The 27,205-nt window shown below is 44.1% G+C and overlaps 2 protein-coding genes across 3 annotated transcripts in view; both read right to left on the reverse strand.

Moving 5' to 3' along the window:
• The window catches only part of LOC125298980 (nesprin-2), a gene marked incomplete in the record, with an annotated part of 111,453 nt that overhangs the window by 22,223 nt on the left and 62,025 nt on the right, over positions 1-27,205 (reverse strand). Inside the window, 11 exon segments of the mRNA XM_048249985.1 lie at positions 4,137-4,303; positions 7,214-7,375; positions 10,355-10,510; positions 11,915-12,040; positions 14,919-15,113; positions 16,505-16,733; positions 18,100-18,194; positions 19,141-19,288; positions 20,293-20,447; positions 21,065-21,178; positions 21,438-21,620. Of these exon segments, the coding sequence (XP_048105942.1) occupies positions 4,137-4,303; positions 7,214-7,375; positions 10,355-10,510; positions 11,915-12,040; positions 14,919-15,113; positions 16,505-16,733; positions 18,100-18,194; positions 19,141-19,288; positions 20,293-20,447; positions 21,065-21,178; positions 21,438-21,620 (1,730 nt within the window).
• Positions 23,008-26,198, reverse strand: LOC125298982. Of its 2 annotated transcripts, none has more exons than XM_048249987.1 (4): positions 25,909-26,198; positions 25,488-25,588; positions 25,286-25,359; positions 23,008-24,362 (listed from the first exon to the last, which is right to left on the reverse strand). In XM_048249987.1, exons 1-4 carry the CDS (start codon positions 26,107-26,109, stop codon positions 23,203-23,205), a joined length of 1,536 nt encoding a protein of 511 aa, XP_048105944.1. In that variant the 5' UTR covers positions 26,110-26,198; the 3' UTR covers positions 23,008-23,202. The 2 variants fall into 2 exon arrangements, 1 of the variants encoding a protein (XP_048105944.1); XR_007194295.1 differs by lacking the exon at positions 23,008-24,362 and adding an exon at positions 24,523-24,581.

A 27,205-nucleotide genomic window follows, 5' to 3' on the forward strand; every position in this document is an offset into this window, starting at 1 on the left:
CTGATACACACACACACACATACACACACACACACACACACACAAAACACACACATTATCAGAATAGTTTTCTAAAGCATCTTGCATCTGTTTGCATAGCGACAGTAGTTATGACAGCTATGCAGGCTGTGTTGGGGTAGTTTGATGGAGCTCTCAGCAAGGATGCCATGTTGCCACACACACACACGCACGCACACACACACACACACACACACACACACACACCATAACATCTGTTGTGCTGCTGTTTTGTTATTGTCAACAGGGTCACATGACTGTAGCATTATCCAACACAGCGTCCAACATCCCAGTGAAACTCATGTCTGACAGTTCAGGGTCTCTCACTATGCAGCAGAGATTCAAAGTGCTCCAGAAGTCTTCCTCCCAGTGTGGAGGTACTGTAGCCCTGTAAAATAACGCTGAGCTACAACACAACACCAAAGTTACCACAGGCAGTAAGTGACTTTGCAGGAAGTGACGCACTGGACGAACTACTGCCACTTCACGACTGCTCACAGTCACACAACAGCGTGGACCAAGGCTTTGAACTGGTTCACGGAACGAAAGCGAAATCTTCCTGAACAGAATTGTTTATCTAAAATAATGGTAACCGGTAAATACCGTTAATTTTCTTAGTTCTTTGACAAGATTTCTGTGCAACATGACTTGGTGAGGTTCACTACCGATCGTTCAATCATCGGGAGAAATGTAATAGAGAAGCTTGCCACCAGCTTAGGCAGAATCTTTTTAATTTCCCTCTGGGCCCTGACAAGGTTTTGGGCATTTGTTTATAAGTTTAATATTCACAATGCCAGCTATGTACACACCATTGTGGTTTTGTATTGTCTGATGACAGGATACAGACTTAAGGAAAAGTATGTAGACTAACAATATCATTTTAAAGTCCTAATGATCAGCCTACTTATTTGTATGTCCCGCAGCTGACTTGGAACATTATTAACCAGTTCAGTAACTTTATTTTTTTGTTCTAACCGGTCCAGGAATACGTTAAAATACTGTTTCTGTTCGGAACGAACCAATTTGGTCAAAGACCTACTATGGACTATAACTTCATGACCACATAAACTGCACCACTACCCTTGCATACAGGTGCCCCCCTTACTCACACCTTAATCCACCCAGCCCAGTCCCCTCCAACACCAACACACACACCCCACTCCTCTAAGGTGTCTCCCTGGCCTTCAAAAGTCTCCATGGCAACGGCAGCAACACAATCACAATCGCATCGGCCTCCCCAGCTCAAAGGGGGCAGTTGCTATAGCTACACGGAGTGTAGACAAAGGAGCATCCAGAGCTCTCAACTTCAGATGTGGACACTCTCTTTGTTAACACATCTGCTGACCTGGAGGTGCTGTCCGGACAATGAGGAGCAGGCTCAGAGTAGTGGCTATTTGTCAAAAGATAGAGAGAGAGAGAGAGAGAGAGAGAAGGAGGTGGGGATGGGGAAAGTGGGAGAGGGGTGGGATGAGCTGATTCTTATCATTTAAGTCAAACGCACACAAAGTTTTGACTCAAGGTTAATGTGTGCAGAGAAACTCAATACAGGACACGGCACCCTTGACAATTCACAGGATGCGGCTTCAATCCGACCTTGCGATTCTATTACAAAGACTGTCAACAGGACAACTCCCGACCTCTTAGTATCTCTCTCTCTGTCTTTCTCTCTCTCTCTCTCTCTCTCTCTCTCTCGTCATGAGTCGACAGGTCCCATACCCAGCAATGGAGGAGCAGTAAATAATGCCAATCAGAAGTTCACAAGTTCACGGCGCTGCCTAGAGAGACTCCATCAGGGTCAGGCCAGCCAGACAACCGTCAGGTTGAAGGCTGAGAAACTAAAGCTTTAAGGGCTTAGGCCTGCGGGAGGTGACACACACTCACACACACACACACACAAACACACACATACAGTGTTCCTCTGCATTGTTTTGCATGGAGGGTGCCGGATTAGCCTAGCATAGCATAGCCTAGCCTAGCGCAGCCCCAGCCAAAACCCAGCAAGACTCAACCCAACTCACCCCAGATCCGATCAGATCAGATCAGATTGGGGCCCCTAGATTAAGCCCTCGACAGCAGCTGGCCATTTATTCATTCCTTCCTAAATGCAGGGTATGTGTGTGTGTGTGTGTGTGTGTGTGTGTGTGTGTGTGTGTGTGTGTGTGTGTGTGTGTGTGTGTGTGTGTGTGTGTGTGTGTGGTGTGTGTGTGTGTATTGTATGTCTCTGTGTGTGTGTGTGTGTATGTCTCTGTGTGTGTGTGTGTATGTCTCTCTGTGTGTGTGTGTGTGTGTGTGTGTGTGTGTGTGTGTGTGTGTGTGTGTGTGTGTGTGTGTGTGTGTGGAGGCCCGAAGGGGTGGGGAGCTCCGTGTCAGCGTTTGGACAGTCTTCCACCCCCGCTAAGCACCTTCTTCCTCCTCCTCCTTTTTCGTGTCATCATTACCAATGTAGGGTGACAGCCAACCCCGACCCACTCCCTGCACCCCCCAACCCCCATGCCCATGGCTGGAGTGGAAGAGGGGGGGGCTACCGGATCCATTGTCCCAGCCTGATGGGCCATATGGCAAAGCCAGGGACTGCGCTGCCGCCACAACCACCGAGGCCCTCACGTAGATCCCCTCTGCCTCCACTACTGCTGCCATCTGTTTGGGTTTGGGCTTGCTCATCTTGGTAGCGACAGCGCGAGCGAGCAAACATTAGCTTCGGCAGCAGGAGCAGTGACAGTAACAGCAGTGAAGTGTCACACAGGAACCAGGACACTGACACCCAACACCAACTTAAACCAGACATAATACCCCCCACCCCACCCGACCCCCTCACCCCCATAAAGAAAAATCATAACACACTTTGTCTGGTGCTAGTTATGACATCTGTGAGGTACAGTAAGGCCGTCTGGTCTTATATAACCTGATGTGTGACAGACAGATGAGTGACCTCGGCGCGGGGAGCCGGCAAAAGCGTCTGACAGACACCATGTTTACTAAAACACTCACAAACAATTGGATTATTTTGATAATGGAAGTAATCTGAAGCATGTATAGTATTTATACGTGTCTTTGTGACTGGATGTTTATTCCATAAAACAGTCCTTTGCTGTATATACCACCAAAATCAACCCATTTCATGGGATTACATATGTGTGTTTGCTCAATAGCCCTAGGACACACTGCACTAATTCTTCATATCATAGTAGCTTTTTGTGACAACCTAAAAGTTCATCAATTGTGGCTATGAAAAGCACAATATAATATACAGAGCATAGACAAGCACAGTACACAATAAATGTACAATAAAATATATGTGCTAAATCTGTATCAGATTAGTTTGTCTGTTGTCTTGAATTGTTCTAACACCTCACATCCCCTTTTCGTCTTTGTCTTGTCTTTGTTTGTTGAAGGTAAACTAACTAAACAAACTCCAATGTTCTTACAAGATGTATCTCTCTCTCTCTCTCCAAACCTGCCACGGAAAAATGAAAACACTTAAGTTTGTGTGCAGCGGGGTGCTAATTCAGCACCCAGCGGGATAATAACTAAACGAGGACCCCTGACCGGGAGCAGATGCACAACAGGGGCACGGGAGCGCAGGCACCTGGGCCCTCTTTAGCTGGCCCCTCTCGGCTAAGTGCGTCTGTTTTTGGGGCCCGTTAGTGCTCTGCCGATGCTGATGCCTCTGTCGCCACTGCGCAGGCTGCTCTTAGAGGTAATTGGGACAGGATTACTCGTCCTTCACCACAGGCAGGGACAGAGTTCACCGAGAGGCTCATTAAAGTTGGCGAAGGAGAAAAGGGAAAACAAGGTCCCAGTGTGTTTGTGGGTTTGTGGGAGTGGAAGTCGGGGACGGTGGCAGGTGAGTGTCAAAATGACCAAAATCACCCGCAGATGGAAAACAATGAACGCACACAACAAAGCACAGAAAACTAAAGGCTGCAGAACTTTTTTCCTCAACAACAACTTAACTCTTTCCAATGTATTTCAGAAAACCACAGCATGCTTTATGCAGTGTTACTTAAATATACAGTTAGAAAGAGACTGATCGATAGAGAGATAGATAAAGAGCCAGATAGATAGATAGATAGATAGATAGATAGATAGATAGATAGATAGCACAGATAAGCACTCACCTGGTCTCGATGTGGTCGAAGAGACTTTGCCACCGGGCGTTGACGTCGCGGATTGCCCCGTGGACCTCGGCCTCTTTGGTCTTATCGCTGGCGGACAGGAGCTGCTCCCCGAGCTGCTTCAGATGGCTCTTGTTCTCGCTGAAGAGGTTGATCTCCTCCATGCAATCCTTCAGACAGGACACAGACACATGGAGGGGATTGGGGAGAGGAGGGATAGGGAGATGGTTAGCCACGGATGACCAATAACAAGGGCCATGCGGCTTTGGAATTACTGACCCGAGCCCTACGGTAGAAAAATGACATAAAGACATGCGGCCGGCTACTAACTCCCTCGGGGGTGGCTTAGGACACTCACGACAGCTGTTAAAATCTCACCATCAACTTTCTATGCCAAGTTATTACTGTAAGACTGCTTACGCAGCTTCCCAAGGCTTTATCTACATCCGTGTGTGACAGCTCTCAAGGAACGCTCATGAAAGAGAGAGAGAGAGAGAGAGAGAGAGGGAGAGAGAGAAAAACAGACTTAACAGACCTTTATTAAAACAATATTGGGTATTATTTAAATACTACTTGTACATCCGTGTGTGACAGCTCAGCTCTCAAGGAGCGTTCATATGAGAGAGAGAGAGAGAGAGAGAGAGAAAGAGAGGGAGAGATGTAGAGAGAGAGAGAGACAGGAAGAGAAAGACAGACAGACAGAGAGAGAGAGAGAGAGAAAAAGAGAGAAACCATTATCTGGCTAAAAGCACCAATAACAATTGACAGTGTTTGAAGATGCTTCACAGAGTCCGATGCTGAACTCCCTAGTGAAACACAACCCCCTACCAGCCCCTCAGGCTTTCTCAGTGCCAGGGCTTAACTGGAGATCACCTGTCCAGCTTCGGTCTGATTACGCCTCTCTACACTCCACTTTGATCTATGGGACAGTACCGTTGCCCCCAACAACACCTAAACAGAACAATGCCCTCATTTCTCTTTCTCTCTCTCTCCCTTTCTCCCTCATTCGTGTAATTAGTAGTTCCCTTTAAAGCCCCCACTGTCAAACTGGGCCAGATCTATGGATGTGTTAATGAACATCCTGCATGGAGAGAACCCTCTCAGCAGCCGATGAAAAGAACAGCCTCCATACAGGAGCCCATTGTTGTCATTTGACAAAAGGGGTAAACAAACAGTTACTTTTGGCCCACACCACCCATTCTGTCCTAAATAACACTATAGCCTCCACGTCTCGTTAAGAGTTTAGTTACATGAGAATAAGCAAAAAGCCGTACTAAGGTTTCAGCCTCTTTTGGGCTCTAAACACTTTTATGGACACCGTACACTTGGCCTGCTAAGACCAGACACAAATCAACGAAGCTTCACTACGGTCATTTACGAGTCTTTTTACAGTCCAGCTGGAGAGTAATAGGTAAACAAAGCCACAGTGCACTGCTCTGGCTACAGGAACGATAACTACAACACATAGTAACATGATCTTAGGCATATGTATAAAATATCATATTTTCAAACAGATAGCTTCAGGCCTTGATTGAGATTGGCTGAATCATGTTCGAAAAGAAAAATAAAGTAACACTTTACTTGACGGTATCTACACAAGAGTGACATGACACTGTCATGACACATGAGCCCTAACCCTAACCCTAACCTTATCTCTAACCCTAACCCTAACTTGTCATGACAAAAACCGAATGACATTTAATAACAGAAGCATTATGCCATAAACGTTTATGACTTGTTTATAAAGTTTATGACACGTTCATGACAGTGTCATGTCACTCTTATGTAGATACTGTCAAGTAAAGTGTAGCCACAACGGATACTTATTTTAGACCATTTTATTGGGTTACACTTTACTTGACTGTATCAACATAAGAGTGACATGACACAGTGGAATAATTTTAAATAGGATTAGGGTGTTACTAGTAGTAAAAACAATAACAAGTGTTAACTTTTTATTGTTACTGTAATTTCTCAACTATTAGCCGCAGTTTATACATTGATTTTGCAAAATTTCTTCAGCTATGAGGTTAATACACGGGTGCAGTTAATATGGTATTAATATGGTTTCGTTTTTTTTAACTTGCATAAAACACTGTCCAGCGGTTTATACACAATGCGGCTAATACACAGGAAATAACTATATTTTACTTTTGGCTGAATCATGTTCGGAAAGAAAAATAATACTGATTTTAGACCATTTCACTGTTAATTTATAGCAAAGCATTCTAGAGTGTTTGGTTTAAATAAACAGGTTTCACTGTATTCACTGTATAATCTCACTGATGAATGAGCTGGACAACTATAGTTGGGAATAGCCTAAAATGAGAAACTACATGATAACAAAAGGACAAGCTCAAAGGACAAAGGAGCTAAAGTAATTAAATAGCATCTCATCATGCCACAGTTATTAAAACACTTTGATCGGGCTGATGGAGTCCCTCACTGCATCAATCCCTTCAATAAACAAGACCCTCCTTGGACCACTTGTCCCACACAAAAACACAGGAAATGGGAAACCTATAGCAGGATTATGGCCCAGGTTTAGCCAGGTTGAACTCGCCGTCTGCTGGCTGGCTTTGTCCTGGGGGGCTCCATGAGAGTTCTGTAATTGGGCTAACCGTTCAAACCCCATGAGCCTTTACAGATAGCTTTTTTCTTTTTGAGCAAAACTCTCACTTTCTGCTGCTTTCTTTCCCTTAACAAATAGTCAGTATAGTTCATGCTGACAGTGGAGGCCCAACGCATCCAGTAAACCCAAACTCCTAAGCTAAATACCCAGGGATGAACATTTATACAATAAGTAGCAAGCAGGTTCCAAGCTGCAAGCTAGATGAATTACATACCAAATGTAAATGCAAAGCAAATGGATGATATGTAGGCCATACATACCATAACATGAACACTAATAAGACCGTTAATTAAAAACGGACAAAGTGTTTATATGCTCTTTCTATACACTCTTGTCATCTGTGGAGCAGTCCCCATATGGTCCTCCTTGACCCCACCCCCTACATGATACAGTGTTCCATGGAGTGTTTCACCAGCTACTCCCCCACACACACACACAGACCACTCACCTTCTTGAGTTTGTCCACCATCTCCTCGATGCTGAGGTGCTCGCCGCTGTGGGCCACTTTGCTCTGCATCTGCACCAGCCACTCACACAGCTCCTTGTTCTTGTCGTTGAACACAACCCAGGCGTGGAGCCGGTCAGCAATCTCCTGCTTACGCAAGGACACCTGGGAGATTGGGGGGGGGTGAGATGGAAAGTGAGAGTCTACAAAAGTGTATACTTAATTATGCATTTAGCTGACATACACACGCATACACATGCAAATACACACACATATACAGTACATGCAAACACACACAAGGACATCATCCCCAGAGACACACACACAGATAAATACATCTACACACTTGACAACCCCCCTATAAACCTAACCATAAGCTTTGCATAAACTGTGGTGAACACAGACAGAAAGACATAAACACACACACGTGAAAACGCACACACACACACACACACACACACACACACACACACACACACACACACACACACACACTATGTAGTCTTGTTCAAGTTTCTTTATACTTCACTAGCAGGTTAAATGAAAGTGACATGTTCTGAACATCAGATCAACAACTCATTTAAACCCTTTCTGCTTCAGATAAGCTAATCATTTGTAATCATTACACGCTGAAAAAAGGTGCCCCAATACTCATTTAGCATAAGAAAAGACTTCATTGGTCGATCTCTAAAAGCTCTCGCTCATTAAGATGATGGAGAGTCATAGGGTCAGCTAAATAAGTATTCAAAGGTGAGTCAAAGTTCAAGGAGAACTGAAAAAAAAAACAACACCAAAAGGAAAAAGCCAAACCATTTACAGCAGAGAAACCACCCTCAAAGGTCCAAAAAGTGTTCTGAAATCAGGAGTGCTTTTACCAGAGCACACAACATGCTATGAGACTTGGGTGCGCTAACGAGCCTGACAGCGCCGTTTCATTTCACAGCTTTGGGTCCCTTTGGGTACAGCAGCACTAGACACAATGGCACGGCCCAAAAAAAAAGAAAGAAAGAAAGAAAAAAAGCAGCCAGAACAGCCTTTCATTTTCTATCCGTCTTTCATTTCCCTCCAAAATTTCATGGGTTTGTCTCTCAGTAAAAAAAGCTTCTTTCGGGAAACGAATGCATTAAGTCAGTGATAAAATTAAGAAAAAAAAAATGTGGGTCTTAATGTATCAGAAAAATGGTTCTATAAACTGCTCTTAACAAAACTGAAGACTCTCAAGGGACACTCTATGATGACAATAATTCAAACTAGATGCTCTATGGCAAAAATCATATTGCGTAATTACTGACAACACCGCTGCAATTAGGCCTGATATATTTGACGCAGCCTATAGAAGCAAGTGATTTATTTGTGGGACATTATCTTTCATTGCTCTTTCATAAACACTCTAGTTGCTCTGTTTAACATGGCATTTGTCTTGTCCCCTGAGACTAGAGGGAGTGAGGGCTATTGTGGGCCGTGCTGGTCTGGGCAAGCGAGGCAGGCAGGCGCTTCCCTGTCAAACGTCACACACACACACACAATAGGCCTGTCCTCAGCAGACTCCCCCTGCCCCTGGCGGTGGAGGGCTGGCCATCTGCTGTCCCATTCCACTCACTGGCTGCCTCCACCTGCAACCTGTTGGCCTACAGCCTCCCAAATACACACACACACACACACACACATTCCTTTTTTTTTTTTTTACATTCAAACATAAACACAAACTCTTCAGGCTTCACTTTGCCTACAGGGATGAGTGCCCTCCAATCACAGACTGCAACCAACCAACCAACAGACCCACCACCACCACCATCACCACCACCAGCACCACAGCAGAGGCTGTGGCAGCAGTTACAGCAGCAGCTACAGTACTACTAACAGCCCCAGGAGATGTCCGTTGACTAAACAAGGCCTTTTTTGTGTTTCTGCCTAACGTGAGATTCCTGGCGTCGGAGAGAGGCGATGTAGGCCAAGGCCGGGTTTCAGCGCGGCGCTTCGGAGCTAAATTAGTCACTTGCATTGTGCTCCTCTCCCCTGAGCCCATTCATAGAGGCATTCCTCCCATCCAGTTAGAACACAGACACTCTCTGTCACTCAGGACTGGGCTTCTCCAAAAGCACAGTAAGGCAACCACAGTGTAAATGAATAGAGAGAGAGAGAGTGTGTTTGAAATGATAGTCTCTCTATCATTTAATGGTGGTAGTTCTTCAATGGCTCTCTCAGAAGAAGCAGCCCTGGTGGCTTGTCCAACTGTGAGATGAGGAGGCTTTGGGAAATGCACCTGTCATTTAAACCAGTTGGTGAGGCGATGTTATGAAAGCATCGCTAAACAACATCCCTGTGTATTCAAGAGGAGTTTTAATCCATGGTGACTAAATGACTGCATTCATACAAAGTGATTTAAAGGATCACAGAAGCCAAACACGTGCCAGTACTCCACTAAAGATATGTTGGCCTGGTGACAGCACATGGAATGACAATAGTCTCCAAACATATGTTGATCCTCTCAAAACCCCAGAGGGGTATACAACAAACTCCCAAGTAATGTAAACAATTACACACACATTAACACACACATTAACACACATACACACACACAGTCGGCTAAAAAGTCAATTTTCCCTAAGCTTTTGCTTTTGAAAAGCTTCTCCATTAAAATCTCTCTCTGGATTTCCCTCTCTTTTCTATTCTATTCTCTGAGAGGGAGAGAGGGACACCTTCCCCCCTTCTTAAGTGACAGGGCTACAGACCCCCGGCAGCAGCAGTGGCCGCAGGCTTTTGTGTGTCTGCACTGCTGCCTGGACAACCACCTCATGCCTCCCTCGCTTTTGGGCTCTCTCTCTCTCTCTCTCTCTACCCCACGCTGACCTATCAGTCCCACTCTCTCTCTTCCCCTCTCTCTCTCTCTCTCTCTCTCTCTCTCTCTCTCTCTCTCTCTACTTGCCCATCCATTTCACTCTCTCTCTTCCATCTCTTCTCACTCTTTTTCATTCTCTCTTTTGCTATATATGTACACTCCTTTCTTTCTCTCTCCTCTTTTCCCTCATTTTCTCTCTCCGCCTCTCTTTCTATGTTCTCTCTCTCTTTCTGTACCCTCTCTCTCTCCCCCCTCCCTCCCTTTCTCTCTCTTTCTCTCTCTCTCAATGTCTCCATATCTCTTACCTTGAGGCAAAGTTCCTCCCAGTGTCCATTCAGTTGGTCCAGCTGTCCCTGGAGCAGTGCCGTGTCGCTGGCCAGCACGTACTGAGAGGCGTCCGCCTTCATGGTGTCCAGCTCCCGCAGCCGTCCGCCCCACACCTCCAGAGCCTCCTGATGCGCCTGCATGACCACAGCAACCACCAGCAGCACCAGCAGCAGCAGCGGCCAGTGGAGAGAAAGGGCAGTCAGTGGAGAATCCCTTTCTGTTAACGCTAGTGAGCTAAATTAAGGCAGGCAGGTAGGGAGTTGGACGGTAAGGTCAAATCAGGCACTCACTCACTCAGGCAAGCAGGCAGGTCCCTCTCTTACTGGCCTGTCCCTAATACACCCTCTCTCTGCGAGTGTGTGAGCGTGTGTGAGTCTGGAGCGTGTGTGTGAGTGAGGGTGAGTGTCTCTCTCTCTCTCTCTCTCACACTCTCTCATTTGCTCGCTCTCTCATTCACTGGCCCTGTGGATTAAGGGCCTGCTGGCCTGAGCAGGGGGAGGGGAAGAGGGTGGAGAGAGGAGGGAGGGAGGGAGAGAAAGAGAGAGAGAGAGAAGGGGATAGAGGGGAGGGAGAGGTGGAGGAGGAGGGGGCAGTGGGCTAAAGTGTGTGTGTGTGTGGGGGGTAAAGTGTGTGTAGGGGTGTGGAGTTGGGGTCCAGGGCGGAGAGGGGTGGAGGGGGAAGGGGGTGGAACTCCACTCATAATGGCACAGTCGGGGGTGTAGCGAGCTCTCCACCGTGACAGCAGCAAAAGACTTTGGGCTTTGTTAGACACTAGAAGCCTACTAAACTCTTTTGTTTTAAGCCTCCCCACCGACACACACACACACACACACACACACACACACACACACACACACACACACACACACTCAAAAGCACACGCGTACAGACTCTCACACACACACACACACACACACACACACACACACACACATACACACACACACACACACACACACACGCACACGCACACACACACACACACACAAAACACTCCTGCCCTGGAAACGCCTGCCATCACAGTCTTTTTTGATCAGCACAGTAGATTAACTCAGCCACTGAGAGGATCTGATTCTATCAACTCAAGTGAGGCTCAGTAGTCAGAGGCGTTCTCAATGGCCGTGGACATTCCCCATTATCATCACAGAGAGCTGGAAGAAGAGACCTTATCTGGCTCCTTTTCTCTCGTCTTGGAGTGGGTTTTTGTGTGCATGCTCAAAACAGCAGAGGATGTAACAACACTGCTTTTGACAAATAACTCGAAAGACCTTCAGCTCCCACACACACTCATGAAAAGACACACACACACACACACACACACACATCCTCAGATAGAAATCCTGTATTCATCTTGGAAAGCGTCTCTTTGAGTGTGAAAACACACACACACACACACACACACACACACACATACAAACACACACACACACACACACACACACACACACACACACACACACACACACACACACACACACACACACACAGAAATAGATACATCCTTAGAGAGAAAGAAACCAGGCTATGTGTGTATTCACCTTGGAGAGGTTCTCCTCTTTGCACAACTCCTCCAGATTCTCTGGCAGCGGCTGCTCCAGACTGGCTTTGATCTCCTCCAGCTTGTGTGTGCTATCGGCTAGTCCTGTCTCACAGCGCTTCCAAGTCTGTACAGCAGAGAGAGAGAGAGAGAGAGAGAGAGAGAGAGAGAGAGAGAGAGAGAGAGAGAGATGAGCACTGATGATCATTCCCACTCAAAGGAAATGATAACAGAACATTACTGATCACAGGGAAGTGATGATGCATCTTTCATTTACTAATCTTTCATTTACATGTACCTTCCGAGAGGTATTTTATTTAAGAGTTTATTTTAGATTTAAAACAGTGATTGGTTATTTGAATACAATACTCCTTATGCTTGCTGTGTGATATCCTCCTTAAAGAGACATTACCCGCTTCTGATCTAAATTTAGCAAGATTAGCAGAATACAGACTTAGCAAACACCATCAGCCATGTCGCTAGCACCTATAATGGCGCCATTAGCACCGATAAAGGTTAAGTTATGACATCAACTCTGTGTTGATCTTCTGTGTTGTTGACAAAAGCTGACGATATAATATCAGTTGGGGATGTCCTGTTGTCATGTAATGCTTCAGGGCTTCTATTGTACATCTAAAATTGACGAGGAACAACTACCTTCTTGATGTACCATGATTGACTGGGCTGATTGAATGGCTGGTTTAGACAGACAGACAGATAGACAGTGAAGAGCTGCCGCTATTTTGGTGGTAGCGCAGCCGTTGTTTCTCTGCTGTCTGTATCGCTGTTGTGATCTGGCTGTTGTGCTATGGGATTTCCCATTCACTGGGGCTGACATAAACTGTTTGCTTTGGCCCACTGCGCCAGCCTTTCATGTGCAGGCATGGCAACGGTTTAACAGAACCGGGGCAACCCACTCTGCCTCTGAGTGAGCCCCCCATACATACACACATACACACACACACAGTTATGTCACCTCACAGGGCTCCAACAGCCCCCAACAGTTGACCAATCAGAGGGGCCGATATGAGGGTGTGTGTCCGTGGTTGATGGCTGCATGTTAGGCTGACGGTGACATTCAGGTTTGTCAGGGTAGAAGCAGTCGAAAAAGCTCTTTAATGTTTAGAGAGCCTGTGTCAGGAAATGGGGTCAAAGTTCACTTATTCTTGGGGGTTCTCTTGGGTGTTAACGCAGCAGACGGGATTACTCTAAGCCATCACTACCCCCTGCCACACACACACACACACACAGACATACCACCACCCCCCCCGGATTTTGACATGCGATGGCATCTTAGTAACCCCCTCTTATCCTAAAGTTTAGCGTATGGATGGCAGCAGCTTTACTTAACATCAGATCCATCACATTCTCTTCACTGACACCCAGCTGACACCCAGAAACCTTTCAGTCACACAGATGTGCCGACAGTGCCGTTCCACTCTCAGCACCACTAATAGCAACAGAAAGTGTTCATAGACTATACAGTAGGTCTGTATGAACATCACATTCCATAACAAATTAGCATCTATACAATGTTTATATACAGTAGACCATCAGTCTTGGCTTGCGTGACAATGTGGATCTTATTACATGCCAAAGCAGGGGTGTGGTGGTCCTTAATACCCCCCCTCCCCACCCGCTATTTGTCAGTGCTGGCCCAGCTGACCCATATGTGGATCATGGCAAGATTACGGCTGATCTTTCATCCTCTGCCCGTCTGCCATTTGCAGCGCAGTGGAGTGCAGTGCAGTGCAGTGAGGAGAGAGGCAGAGTGGTGTGGTGTGGAGTGGAGTGGAGTGGTGTGGTGTGGTGTGGTGTGGTGTGGTGTGGTGTGGTGTGTGGAGGGGACTGGTACACACTGGGATGACTGAAGTAGGTCAGATGGCGAGAGAGAGAGAGAGAATGAGAGAGATAGAGAGAAAGAAAGCAAGAGAGAGAAAGAGAGAACAAGAGAGAGAGAGAGAGAGAGAGAGAGTGTCATTAGCCTGTGTGTCAGAGGGCGTCTGGTACCCTCACTCCCTCCCTTGTCCCCCTACTGTACATAGACAAAAGGTCGACTGAGGGTCGGGGTGTGTGTGTGGGGTCGGGGGTGGGGGAGATGGAGGCTAAAAGGTGTCGTGACTAATCACATGAAGCAAAAAAATCCACAGACATCTTTTTTCATGTGTCACTCTGTGTGTGTGTGTGTGTGTGTGTGTGTGTGTGTGTGTGTGTGTGTGTGTGTGTGTGTGTGTGTGTGTGTGTGTGTGTGTGTCTGTATGTGTGTGTCTGTATGTGTTTGTGTGTTCTGTGCATGTGTGTATGACTGTGGGCAAGAGCACCTCAGCTCGAGGATCAAAAGACCTGGGTACATTTCAATAGTGTCTTTAGCATCCATGCCACCTCAACGTTGATATTTAGGTTAAAACTGCATTTTGTCAAATTCATTTCATTGACTGAAATGCATAATATCCATACAGTATATATGTCCAGTCTCAGCCCCTGTGACTCTAATCCTAAAGTAAAATGTACATTAATCTATTGGACAACTGTATGGAAACAACAGCTTGTGAAGAACAGATTTCACATCAACACAGCTTTCATTAGATGAAAGCTCCTCTAAAAAGTATTTTTTTCAGACAGAAAAATAATTGGGTTGATTGACTATTATTACACCATGTCGCAAAGAATGTACCACACATGGCCAGCTATGTATTTGCGATACAGTACTGTGCAAAAGTATGAGAAACTGTGAGTACTTTCATATTCACATTCAAATTTGTTACTTATCAAAAAACCAAAATACAAATCTAAAATCTTTTCTTCTCAAGTTGTTGTTACCATATGAAGTGCATAGGAAATAATGATAGAAAGAAAAAAATTATAGCTCTGTGAGGAGAAATATAAAACCTTTGCACAGAACCAGGGGATGCACTGAGTAACATAACATCACGTTTTAAACACTAGCAGTGAACACTGCTTTGAGTTTGCGCGCAATACTATCCATGACTTTTGAAGGAACTTACCAGTATGACTGATTCCGCCAGAGCCTTCCTGACTCCCAGAAGTCTTTGCGTGTCCTCCCAAGACTTCCTCAGGGCGTCCAGGTCCTCCTGCACGTGGGTCTGGGCCTGCCCGTCCAGCCTGGGGACGAGCTCTCGGCTGGCCTTCAGCACCCGAGTGTACAGAGCCGCGTGGTCCTGGAGCTCCTTCTGAGCCCACTGTAAATAGTGATTGATTGATTAATTGATTGATTGAATAACTTATTGATTGGCTGAGTTTATTTAATGATTTTCAAAAGCACTCATAGGACAGTACACAGAAGTTATATACATTAGAAATCACAGAGGATGAAAACACAATAAAGCCCAGAGGTCACATTTGTGGTAACACTTTAGAAGGCTATAAAATTTCTATTTTGACCTACTGTATACTATATATCAATAACCTTAGATCAAGACCAATGAAACACTTATTAACTCAATGAGTGCCAAAAACGTAATATTACGTTTTTAGCTTTTTTTACGAAACTAGACACTCTAACACACCTTTTATGTGATTTTGGGAACTCTGTGATGAATGGAAATTAAATATATGACAATCGAAAACTCATGAAAACGCACAATCTGGACATTTTATCTGGACATTTTATCATAACTCGGTTGCCGCTTTGGGTCGAATCAGTGACGCATGCACGTCAGCTGAAAACCAGGCCATTTTTGTGTGTCTATCACTAGGTGGCAGTCTCGCCAGGTCTCGCTGATCACTTCCCGGAAAGTTTACAGGCAACACTTCATATTTCATGAAAGACGTTATATCTCCATTTCTAGAAAAAAAACAGCGATTTTGATGAAAACTAGCCACTGTTTAGCTTGGGATTTCTCAGGAACAAAGGTGTGTAGAAATACACGGTTTGCACCCACTGAGAGCTTAAAGTCTCAAATTTTAAACAAGCCATTGTATGTGTTCATAGCTATAACACAAAATATGCTGTGGCTGTACAAAAATCATCAACAATGGTCTAGGACAAAGCTTCCGAAAACAGCTTGGCATTCAATGAGTTAAGGATTTACCAAGAATAAATCACCTATTTAGCAAGAATAATGAAATAGTTGAATGAAATCCTAATTACATGTGTAAGGATGGTCAATGCAGACCTTTTGAGCACTAATACATATATGTTACATATATACATATATATTATTTATGCATTAACACATAAACACCAAAGTATTATGTATAGGGCATTTTTCCCAGACATGCCAAGAAGAGAGCATTCTATATAAGCACTTAAATTCTTGAGTGAATAAATGCTTAAATGTCATATCACCAAACAGACAACTGAATAGCTTTCTCAATAATCACATGCAGGCCCCGGCAGTGGTGCGACTGGCACCGTATGCTGGCGACCCGGGTTCGATTCCCACCCCGTGGTCCTGTCCTGTCTCATTAAAGGCATAAAAAGGCCAAAAAACTATACTTAAAAAAAAAAAAAAATCACATGCACATCAAACCTGTTTTTCCAGGAATTTGCTTTTGATACTCCTTGATGCCCCGTAATCTTACTTCTTACAATCTTACAGTCTGTTGATAACATATTGGAGACACCTACCTGGAAGTCACGGATGACGCCTCGGAGCTGCTGCAGACTGCATGCTGCCAGACCAGCAGGGGGCAGTAGAGTCTCCAGGTCACTCAGCAGCTTCCACAGCCTCCTCTGGCCTCCGGACAAGGTCCTCCAATTTCCCATCATTCCTTGCAGCAGGGTGCCGCGCGTCTGGGCCAATCGCAGGGCCTCTTGCCAGCGCTCCTGCCGCTCCGTCAGCCTAACGACCAAGTTGCTGCCACCGTCAACCCACACACACACACACACACACACACACACACACACACACACACACACACACACACAGACGCACACACACAGACGCACACACACAGACGCACACACACACACACACACAGAGATTAGAACTGACTATGATTAAAAGTCCTAAGGACGTCCAAAACGGCACCTGACAAATCTTCACACCATAAAAGCCCAGAGCCCAATTATCGTGGCCCTTTGGGGAGTGTGGGCAAGAAAAGATTTAGCAATGAAAGGAGTTTTGGTGATGGTGGTGGTGGTGGTGGTGCCAATTTCCTGAGTGGTCTCTGGTAGCTAAGCTTCACGCTCCATTGAGACTGAGCAGCAACTGAATAACATTATTCAATGTACAACCTTGCAACTGAACAGTTGGCTTTGTGTTGAAGTTGAAACACCATTTTATGAAATGGTAACTAAGTGCTGGGTTGAGTGAAAATGTAGGGGGCATGTTCAAGGACTGTACAGAATATCGGTGTAAGGGAACTCACTGAGAATGGACGTTAGTTCAGATTCCATCGTGGCAATGAGGGCTTTTATTTCCTGACCGAGAGCCAGCTTGGTCATCCAGATCAGAGCAGAGGAGATGGAACCTCTCTCTCTCTCCCTCTCCTTCTCTCTGTCTTTCTCTCTCCATATCTCTCCCTCTCCTTCCCTCTCTCTCTCTCTCTCTCTCTCTCTGTATCTCTCCTTGCTTGTATCTGAGTTACAGCCGGAGCTGGTTGTCTTATTACTCCGCTGGAAGGAATGCAGACTCCAAAAACTTCACTTTTAATTACTTCAGAGTTCTGATGATGAGAAGCCTCTCAAGAGAAAACAGATCAAACGTATCAAACAGGCACTTTGATCATTTGCCCAAGAAGACTTTGCATGCCAGGGTGGAGTTACAACTGTGAAGATGGTGGTGATGGAGGGGGTGGTGTTGGGAATAGTGCTGATATGAAAAAGGGGTTCTTGGACCGTGGAAGATTGTCAATATCTAAATTCAAAGTTGACCGGTACTTAGCAGATGCTAAGGGGCGACCAATTGGGCCAACCAATTGTCATGTGGTGACGTTACCGCTGCTCCAACCACACCTCCTCCATGCCAGTACTGTATATGCCTGTCAAACTCAACAGCCAATCAAGCACACCTCTTCCTTCAGAGCTCCTAAAGCCATGTTGGAGCGTGCTACTGATTGGCAAGAACAGTGCAGTGCACTTCCCAGACTGAACCACTTTGCTTGTTCTACTACTGTTACAAAGCCTGGGTGACTGGCCATTGATTAATTGACATACATAAGTCCCTTTCGAGACATGAGTCAGCAAAATGAATAAGTATGTAAGTCTATCTAGTGCCTCACTTGTCTTTGGATGGTCCACTCTCCAGAAGCTGCAGGGCCTCCCTGACCACTGACTGAAGTAGCAGCTGCCCAACAAACATCTCCACCTTCAGCTTCTGAGAAGGGATATCAAATAGAGCAAGTTATTATAAATGCTATATTTAATATTATTTGCACATATATTGACGTACGTATATTTTGGCACAGCATACATTTACGTAGAAGCATGTGAAGAGTGCATGCACAATGTAACTTTAGATGTTTTTGCTTGCAGCACTCAATGAAAAGATTGGGTCTCACAGAGCACTTCTAAGGACTAAGGATTTCTAGGCTTGCGTTTATCAGAAACTTAAGAAGCCGTCCAACATAATTGTCTATTTCTAAATCTAAAATAGCCTGGGCCAAACTTAAATTCCAGCACAGTGCCAGAGATCTTCAAGCCTTCAATAAACTAGGTGCAGTTACACCAAAGTTTTTTATGACCTCAACTGAAGTCATTATGGCATTGTCACTGTGGTCTTGTCATTCAACTGGTAGATCAAAGTGATGATACCAAAGTCATCATTGTGCTACTCAGGCAGTAAATACATGTACATGTACATGGATGAAATGCATGTGCTGTCTGTACCTACTGTATATCCCTGTATTGTAATGCAATGAGTTTTGAATAAAAGCATCTTCAAATATGCTATGACTGCAGAAGCTCTCCAAGTGATTCATGAGTGTAGTCTGACAACACTGAGGTTAAGGTACTTTGCACACTACCCAGGAAGTGCTCAACAAGTCCCAGCTCTCTAAAGTTGGCAATTTTTGGTTGCAGTCTTTAGAATGTTCAGAAAGTCAGAACTTTTTGACATATTAAACTCTAACAACTCTATTCAACAAACACCAACACACGCAGACTGATGCTGCACACTGACCCACCTGTTGGCATTTGGCACTTTTATACATATGCAATGCACTTGGCCCTTTTTATACATACGCAATGCACTTGGCACTTTTATACATACGCTAATGCACTTGGCACTTTCATACATATGCCATGTGCCCTTTCTGAATTACCTGGTGACGTGTAAGCTGCTCCCGGATGGCTGGCTGAGTGGAGCAGATGTCTGTGGCCAGGTCAGCCTCCATCTTCTGCAGGAGGGCAAACCAGTCCTCACACCGCTGCTTAAAGCTTTGGCTAGATAGCTGTGTGGTGTGCATCTCCCTGAACATACACAACAGAGAATATATGCACACATATTAGTATTAAAACACACATGCACACACGCACACATACACACACATACGCATGCACGCACGCATGCACACACAGACACACACACAATCAAAACATATCCCATAAAACCACCAGTATCGTAATAGAGAATATCTTGCAACAATGCACTATTATACTCAATCTTAATCAAAACTAAGAAATTCTGAGAATGGTTGCTTGCTTTATTTCACAGTTGGTAAAACACCCCAACTATCAAACTGGCCGCGATGTCCCTCCAAATGATATTCTCCTGTGATTTTACGTGAAGCCAGAGCTCCATGGAGCGGCAGTCCTCGTAAATAAACCTTGAGTTCTCGACCTCCCCAATTTCCTGCAGATGAACTAGAGTGAAAATGCAAACAGCGAGGGACCATACATGTGATTCATCGATCATACGGCCTTCTGTTTGACTTTAGCGCTGCCAGACTGCAGTATATCTCGGCTCTGTCTCTCTGTCTGGGATTAAAATAAGGAAGCTTTCAGGTCAGTAGAGCTCCGTCTGACAGCAGGAGAGCTATTTGTAATTACTGTTACAGATTTTTTTATTGGATTCCCTCTCAATATAACATTTTAAATGACTCTCAGATGTAATGTCATTTTTACCAACCGGACTCCTTACGGACATGGTCCAGACCACGAAACTTGCTGGGAAACATGGGACTCGGAACAACAAGAACATTTAGCACATTTATCAGCACACTGAACATTATTATTAACCTGCAACAGTATTTTTAGACCTTGTCCCTTTAACAAATAAAAATGTTTGAATTGAAAAACAAACTACCAGATCTTTGAGTAATACCAGACCCTTGTGTAATTCAGTTCGGTTAGACCTTGGTGGTGGTTACTAAGGTTCCCCCTTCACTGTTAAATGCTTTGGATGTCTTGCTTGTTGTTGTTGTTGTTGTTGTTGTTGTTGTTGTTGTTGTTGAGTTTGTGATGGGCACGGTCACCTGTATCTGTCTGTGGCCTGAATGAAGACCTGCAGCCACTGGTCATTGAGTGTCCTAAGTCTCCCCTCAGCTGTGTCAGTCAGACGGAGGCCGATGCTCAGCTCATTCAGAGTGCCCAGGTCAGGAGCCAGCCCACTCAGCTCCAGCAGACCCCTCTGTGTAGGAAACCAACAAGAGACTTTAACGTCGGGGGTCAGTGGAGGATAGACCATAACAATATCAATCACTTTTATTGATTATGTGTATTTTAGTGCAGTGTGCTACACAGGTCAGATGAGCAAAGCATTCTTTTAAAATGAATTTGGTAAACATAAAAGTATTATTTAACTCATTAAACATATAAACATCCTATGAATACCATTAACATAACATAATGACTAACTGACTGATAGACCAAATGGTTGAATGAATAAATTAATATATACTGCTCAAAAAAATTAAGGGAACACTTCAATCATACACTGGATCGGTACTCTGACACAGCTTGGTTCCGAGCACAAGTAAACCTTTTGAGACGAGTGTTTTATTTTGCAAGAACTGTCAGACATTCTGTGAATGTAGTTTGAGAATGGAGAAAGGTGGAGTGGAAGGTTTCAAAAAATGTGTTTTAACAATTGTGGAAAACTGTAAGTGTTCCCTTCATTTTTTTGAGCACTATATAACAGATTAGAATGAATAGTCTATTTCTGTCAGTCTGCTAGGAGAGCAAGAACACGTTGTGTGTGATTCTGCACAGTTGCGTGCTGTGATAGGAGAGAGGGGCGCAAGGCACCTTGAGGTTGTCCAGACTGGAGTTGGGTCTGAGAAGGCCACTCTCAAAGCCCCTCAGATGAAGCTCCAGGGAGTCCAGCAGACCACTGAAGTTCTGATACTGCTCCAAGTCCTCCTGACGGAGTAACCCACACATATGCACACACACACACACACACACACACACACACACACACACACACACACACACACACAAAACACAAACACACACACACACACACACACACACACACACACACACACACACACAGGGGAGGGAAAGAGAGAGAGAGAGACACACACACACACACACACGTGAGAACAGATCAATTATACATCCACTATGTAAGTGAACATCAAAGCCATTGGTTTCCAGAATTAAAGATGGTGCTCACCTGAAGTTGCTCCCGTCTCAAAATAAGTGCCTGGCCCAAGTGAACAATGTCGCGTGATAACAACCTGGTCTCTGATTGGATCAGAGCAGCTCCTTGGGGTTCTATCTGGCCAATGAGAAGCTTGGCAGCCTCTAATACTTGTCCCACACTGGTCTGCAAACCCTCCATTCCCAGTTGAATATCCTGGAAGTGAGGATATAAAAAAGAGTGAGAGAAAGACAGAGGGAAGAGATAGGGGAAAACAATCATTGTATCATTGGGGGCCAGGACCGTCTTTCAGGCCTTAAAAGTTAATAATAATAATAATAATAATAATAATAATAATAATAATACATTTTATTTGTAACACACTTTACATACAAGGTGAAAGCGACATTAAAAACAGTGAAAAGGTTGACACATTAAGATATCATAAAAGGCAGCAACCATCAAGGCTACATTTAAATTTAAATGTAAAGTTGCATTCAATTCACCTTTGGCTAAGCCCCGACCCCCTTAGTTACTGTTGCTACGTCCGACAACTTCTGGGCTCTGGTTTTCTGACTGGTTATCCTAAGACTCTGGTTAGGTATCAACAACATGGCTTATGCTGTGACAGCTCTTCCTGCTGAACTTTTGTCAAACTTTTATAAAGCAGCAAATAAAGTGTCCGATAGGAGTAGACAAAAGGGTCTGCAATATGCGTTCGAAGGCTATATTCAGGACATACAGGTGAAACGCAAAGAACAACAAGGCATTCAAATAGAGGCAAAAGCATACCGGTCACAGTCAAAAATGAACCACCGATATCCTACTAATCGAGACGGAGGCTGGGACTGACAATATCAAGGAGCAACACTGTTCATGCAAAGCTGGAACGCGTCTCTATTCACTTCTAAAATCGTTATTACGAAGCAAACGGACTAACGTTACGCGCGATAGTTCTACGTTGTATTTATTCAGCGTGTGCTATCAACAATCGGTAGACTATTCAACTTAAACTCTAACTTAAGGTGATGTTATGGTTAGCTCCACAGGGTTTTGCGCACATCATTGGGCTTATCCATACCCTGGATCTCTGCAAGGCACAACACATAAACGCTGTGCCAGTTCAGTCCTCCACAAGCTTACCCCAACAATGGCATAAGCCAAGAGGTGCTAAAGTAGCACCACAGCCTGTGACAGCAGTCGTTGTGGCCAGGGCCAAGACAGAGCTAAAACGGAGACCCATCTTCTGCCAATACAGCAATGACAGGTGAGTCACAGCTATGTTGATTTTAACACCATGTAGGCTGGCTATCCCATTGTGTCCTTCCACCATAACCAACTTAATTGTATGTAGCCTATGTGTTTGAGAGCACATGACATAGGCAGAAATGTATTTTGTATTTCAGATTACTTGACATAATGTAGAAATGTGTGACTTTTCCATCTCACAGGGCCATCTCTGAGGTAACAGATCAGGATTTGTTGTTATTAAGACAGCTGACAGGGACACCTATGAGCTACATAGCAAGCAAACCCCAGATAGATGTAGTGATAGGTCAGGAGAAGTACCCTCTTGGAAGTGGCTTGAGCTACCAGGTAAAGCAGATTATGTAAAACTGTTACAGATAATGACTAATTTATCATTTGCAGGAAGACATTTTATTACAGTCACATAGCCAACATACATTTGATTTAATTTACAATAACAACACAATAATTGATTTATGAACCATGTTAAAAAAACAAACATTCAAATTTAGGAGCTTAGCTGTGTGTAGACAGATCATTGTGCTGTATCCTATGCTTTTATAATGTTCGGCTGGAAATTGGACAGCATACAGACCACGAACCATATCTGATTTATGTTTCCAAGCCTGACATTAGGGATCCGTCCAGAAACCATTTTAAATTTCTTCACTTTGGCTATGGCTCTTTCTACATGTACTCGGTGTTTGGCTATTTTCTTTGTCATCTCAACGTCTGTAGCTGGCATCTGACTATTTGATTTGGCAAAGGGGGGAATGTTCAAATTAAGCCCAAGCTCCTTTACATCCTTCTCAATAAGAAAACCCTTATCCACCATGAGCCCATCACCTGCCTTAAGATAGCCACACTGAAGCAGACCTTTCAGTAAATCTTTGATCCCACATTGTCTAAATAGCTCTTGGTCTGAGATTGATCCCGTGTAAAGTGTGGATACAAAGATAATGGCACCACGAGGATCACAGGCAATAAGACATTTAAGTGTGTTGGCAGATTTGTAGTTTGAGTAAGTCTGACTTTGAAGTAACAGTGATGTTGGTTTTTCTGTCTTAATCTCTGTACCATCAAGAATAGCAAATGTTGTTGGGAACTCTGCTCTGTAGTTGTCAGGCATGTTTTCTGTTATTGTGTCCCTGTGTGGCCAAATAGACATGTTGCCTAGCCTACCATACATGAAATCAATCCATGAATTGAATAAAGTGCTAACAGTTCGTTCTGGAATTTGAAATTTGAAGGCCAGCTCTTTCAGATCAAAGTTTTGCCTCAGCTTCATAAGCACAAGTAGGAACTGTTGTCTTAAAGGCATGAGGTTGATTTGCTGATCTACTCTGTGGTATGTCACAGGGCTAAGTGTTTGTGTATCCGTTGCAGTACTGGGTATCCTAAAAAAAGCACACAGCTTGTTGAACTCATCATAACTAAAACCTGTGCTGTACTTAAAGTACTCAGGCACATTGCAGTTAGATATAGTCTCTGGTGTGAGTTGGTAATGAGCTTGAGTGGGTGTGGTGTGGGTGAGTGAGTGAGATGAGTGAGTTTGAATCTCTTCCCTCAGCAAGGCATTTTCTTTTTCTTTATCGGCAAGTTGCCTCTTTAATTGATTTATTTCTTCTTGGTCCTCTGTGCGATCCTGGTGTGGATCCTCTGTGGGAATGTGGTCTGTGGGAATCTGGTCTGCTGTGTGAATCTGGTTTTCTGTGTAAAAACATAACAATGACATTAATAAAATGAGGCCTAGTAAAAAAAAAAAAAAAAAAAACAAGAAACGTAATGTAAATAATAAATGTTTTTTTTCCCCTTCAATTCATACAGCTCCCACTATTGGACAACACTTCACAAGCATCCTCCCTATCAAACTCCAGTGACTTCCCAGCATTCCCTTTGCCACCACAGCCAGGCTCTTTCTGTACTGTCCTTAATAAAGTGCAAATGGAAAGGTTCAGTACCATAGTAGTCTCAAAGGCTGAGGCAGAGGCACTTGAGAAAAACACCAGACAGCAGAGTAGCAACAAAATCTGGCATCATGTCCGCTCTATTCGCCTAACCTCATCGTCCTTCAAAAGAATAATCTCTAGAAGAGCTGACTTTGAACAACTTGCCATCATCATGCAGAGGAAGAAGAAGAGCATCATGACAAAAGCCATGAAGAGAGGCCTGGAGCTTGAGCCAGCCGCTGCAGCCCAGTATGCGGTCATCACTGGTAATGATGTGCAAGTGTGTGGGTTTGTCATCAACCCTAATGCCCCCTATTTGGGTACATCCCCTGACAGAAGGGTTCAGAGTGGTGAGAGTGAGACCTATGGACTACTCGAAATTAAATGTCCAATGAAAGTCAGCTACACCGATTGCCAGTACCTTAAAAAGGGTAGCGATGACACCTACAGGCTCAATCGTACTCACGAATATTACTTCCAAATCATGGGACAATTGGGGATAACTGGGATGCCATGGTGTGACCTTTTTGTGTCATGTGAAAGTGACTATCACCTGGAGCGAATTTGTTTTGATCCCGATATGTGGAGGAAAATAAAAGATAAACTTGACTGGTACTTTTTTGAGCACTTTCTCCCTACAATGTGCAATGACAGTCCACAACCGTCACATGAACTGTAGCCTACCTGTTTCAATGACCATGGACAACTCCTCTGATGTGGTGTCCTGCACTGATGAGCCTGATACTGTGGAGATGCCTCTGTAAATAGATAGATACATACAAATAAATACATATGTAAAATCGATTAAAGTGTTTGATATTGTTCTGATACTGTGTTGTGGCTGTAATATTTTTCTGTGATTGAATTATTTAATTATATCTCTTACCTCTTAGTTGGCAGTCTTCGACTTTTGACTGCACTTCCTCCACCAGGAATAGCAGGGACTGGATTTGGGGATTCGGGACTTGGTTCTCCATTAACAAAATGCTGAAATAGTGATGTAAAATATTGTTGGACTGTGGCAACACGCTGGCGGTAGTCACCTTAAAAACTACCACAGCGTATCTGTAACATTAACGTTAGGTGTTTGTATCTTTAATAACGAAGTTAGCTAACATCCAGCTGCTAGTCAAAGAAAACAATCCTGATTTACGTGATAGCTAAGCTATCCCTAAACTTGCTTGCTTGCTAGCACATTGATTCTTCAATAATTAGGGTAGAGAACCGAAATCATAACCTAACACAGCATAAAATTGTCTAACTAGTATATCATATAACTTCACAGTAAGGTTAAAAGCAAAATTTACCTTAGAGCACACAAAAGTGTGCTTGTTGATCCTCGAGGGGTTTAGCTGACTGTGAGGACGTCCACACAGTTTAATCCAAAGACGACACTTGTCAGGATTTGACTTCGGTTTTGGGAAGGGGAAAAAACGGACACCCCCCTCCAACCTTTCTGGGAAACGCGTATCTGTATTACAAATGCCCCAGGCACAACGTTTAACCATATTTTTGATCAAACTACCTGCCGAGACCGAAAATATGAGACGCCTGCGTTAAAGTCAATGGAGCGATGTGAAAAAGTGTCGGACCTCTATGGGAGCTCGTTGTTGGCTGCGTTGTGATTGGTCAATCTACATTCTAGGGTGTGGCTTAGCCAAAGGTGAATTATCTCAGAAGTCTCACTTGACAAATCACATTGTCAACCAGAACAACAACAAAGCTTGTCCACCTGTAATTCAATGTTCTCACCATACATAAATCATCAACTGATTATCATCTCTGTTGTTATAGTAAACAGTGAGAAAATTAATGAATGACGGTTATGTTACTATTTTTAAATGCCATTGCTACAATACCAAATGTGTTGCCTGGGTAACAAAACCTAACAAACATCCATAGTTAATTAGAGCTAATTAGAGTCCACAGGGCAGCAAAGTACAAAGAACTAAGAGGGTAAAATGCCTCTTTTGAAGATGAAGTGTGCCAGGCTGAAGATGGAACATTACATGGCTTGAGGCCAATTGACACATGTTTGTGTTACTATTAATGTGTTTTCCTGGTTAAGAGATGGAGGCTTTGGAAAACAGTCTTTGTTTGGTACTGAAAAGTACCAAATAACCTTCACAGTCCTATATTCACTCACCTGAAGTTGTTTTTGCAACCACTTAGATTACCTAGATGTTCTAATCTATTATCTTAAAAAGGTAGAGTTGTCTGTTGCTGACAGCTGCATTGATTCTGTATATGTTTTTATCCTAAGAATTATTTCACATCGCTCCATGTTATAGCAGTTAGAAGGTGTGGTAAGGTAGGTTCACAGATCAAATGAATAACATGGATCAATATGTGCACACATTACACTGTATCGAACACCTGAATAACACAGCTAAATACCATTGTACCTAAGGCTGTGCATACCTTTGGCCGTGCTTACCTCTCTTTGCACTGATGATGGTCTGAATGTACAGCACTGTAAAGCACTCTGCACCTTTTCTTTTGATTTGGATCAATTAAACACAAAAGCACTTTTCTACTGTCGCACGCATGCTATTTGTTTATTGTTTAACATCGGCTTTGCAAATAATAATGTCCAAAGACACG

This window comes from Alosa alosa, chromosome 8 (genome assembly GCF_017589495.1).
Source record: "Alosa alosa isolate M-15738 ecotype Scorff River chromosome 8, AALO_Geno_1.1, whole genome shotgun sequence".
Lineage (NCBI taxonomy): Eukaryota > Metazoa > Chordata > Actinopteri > Clupeiformes > Clupeidae > Alosa > Alosa alosa.

Bases quoted from the DNA above. Each gene is read 5' to 3' on its own strand.
- LOC125298982 (XM_048249987.1), bottom strand. From the start codon at position 26,109: ATGGTTAAACGTTGTGCCTGGGGCATTTGTAATACAGATACGCGTTTC. The intron at 25,589-25,908 runs GTAAATTTTGCT...TCACTATTTCAG, and splicing joins ACACTTTTGTGTGCTCTAAG to CATTTTGTTAATGGAGAACC. The intron at 25,360-25,487 runs GTAAGAGATATA...ATCTATTTACAG, and splicing joins CGAAGACTGCCAACTAAGAG to AGGCATCTCCACAGTATCAG.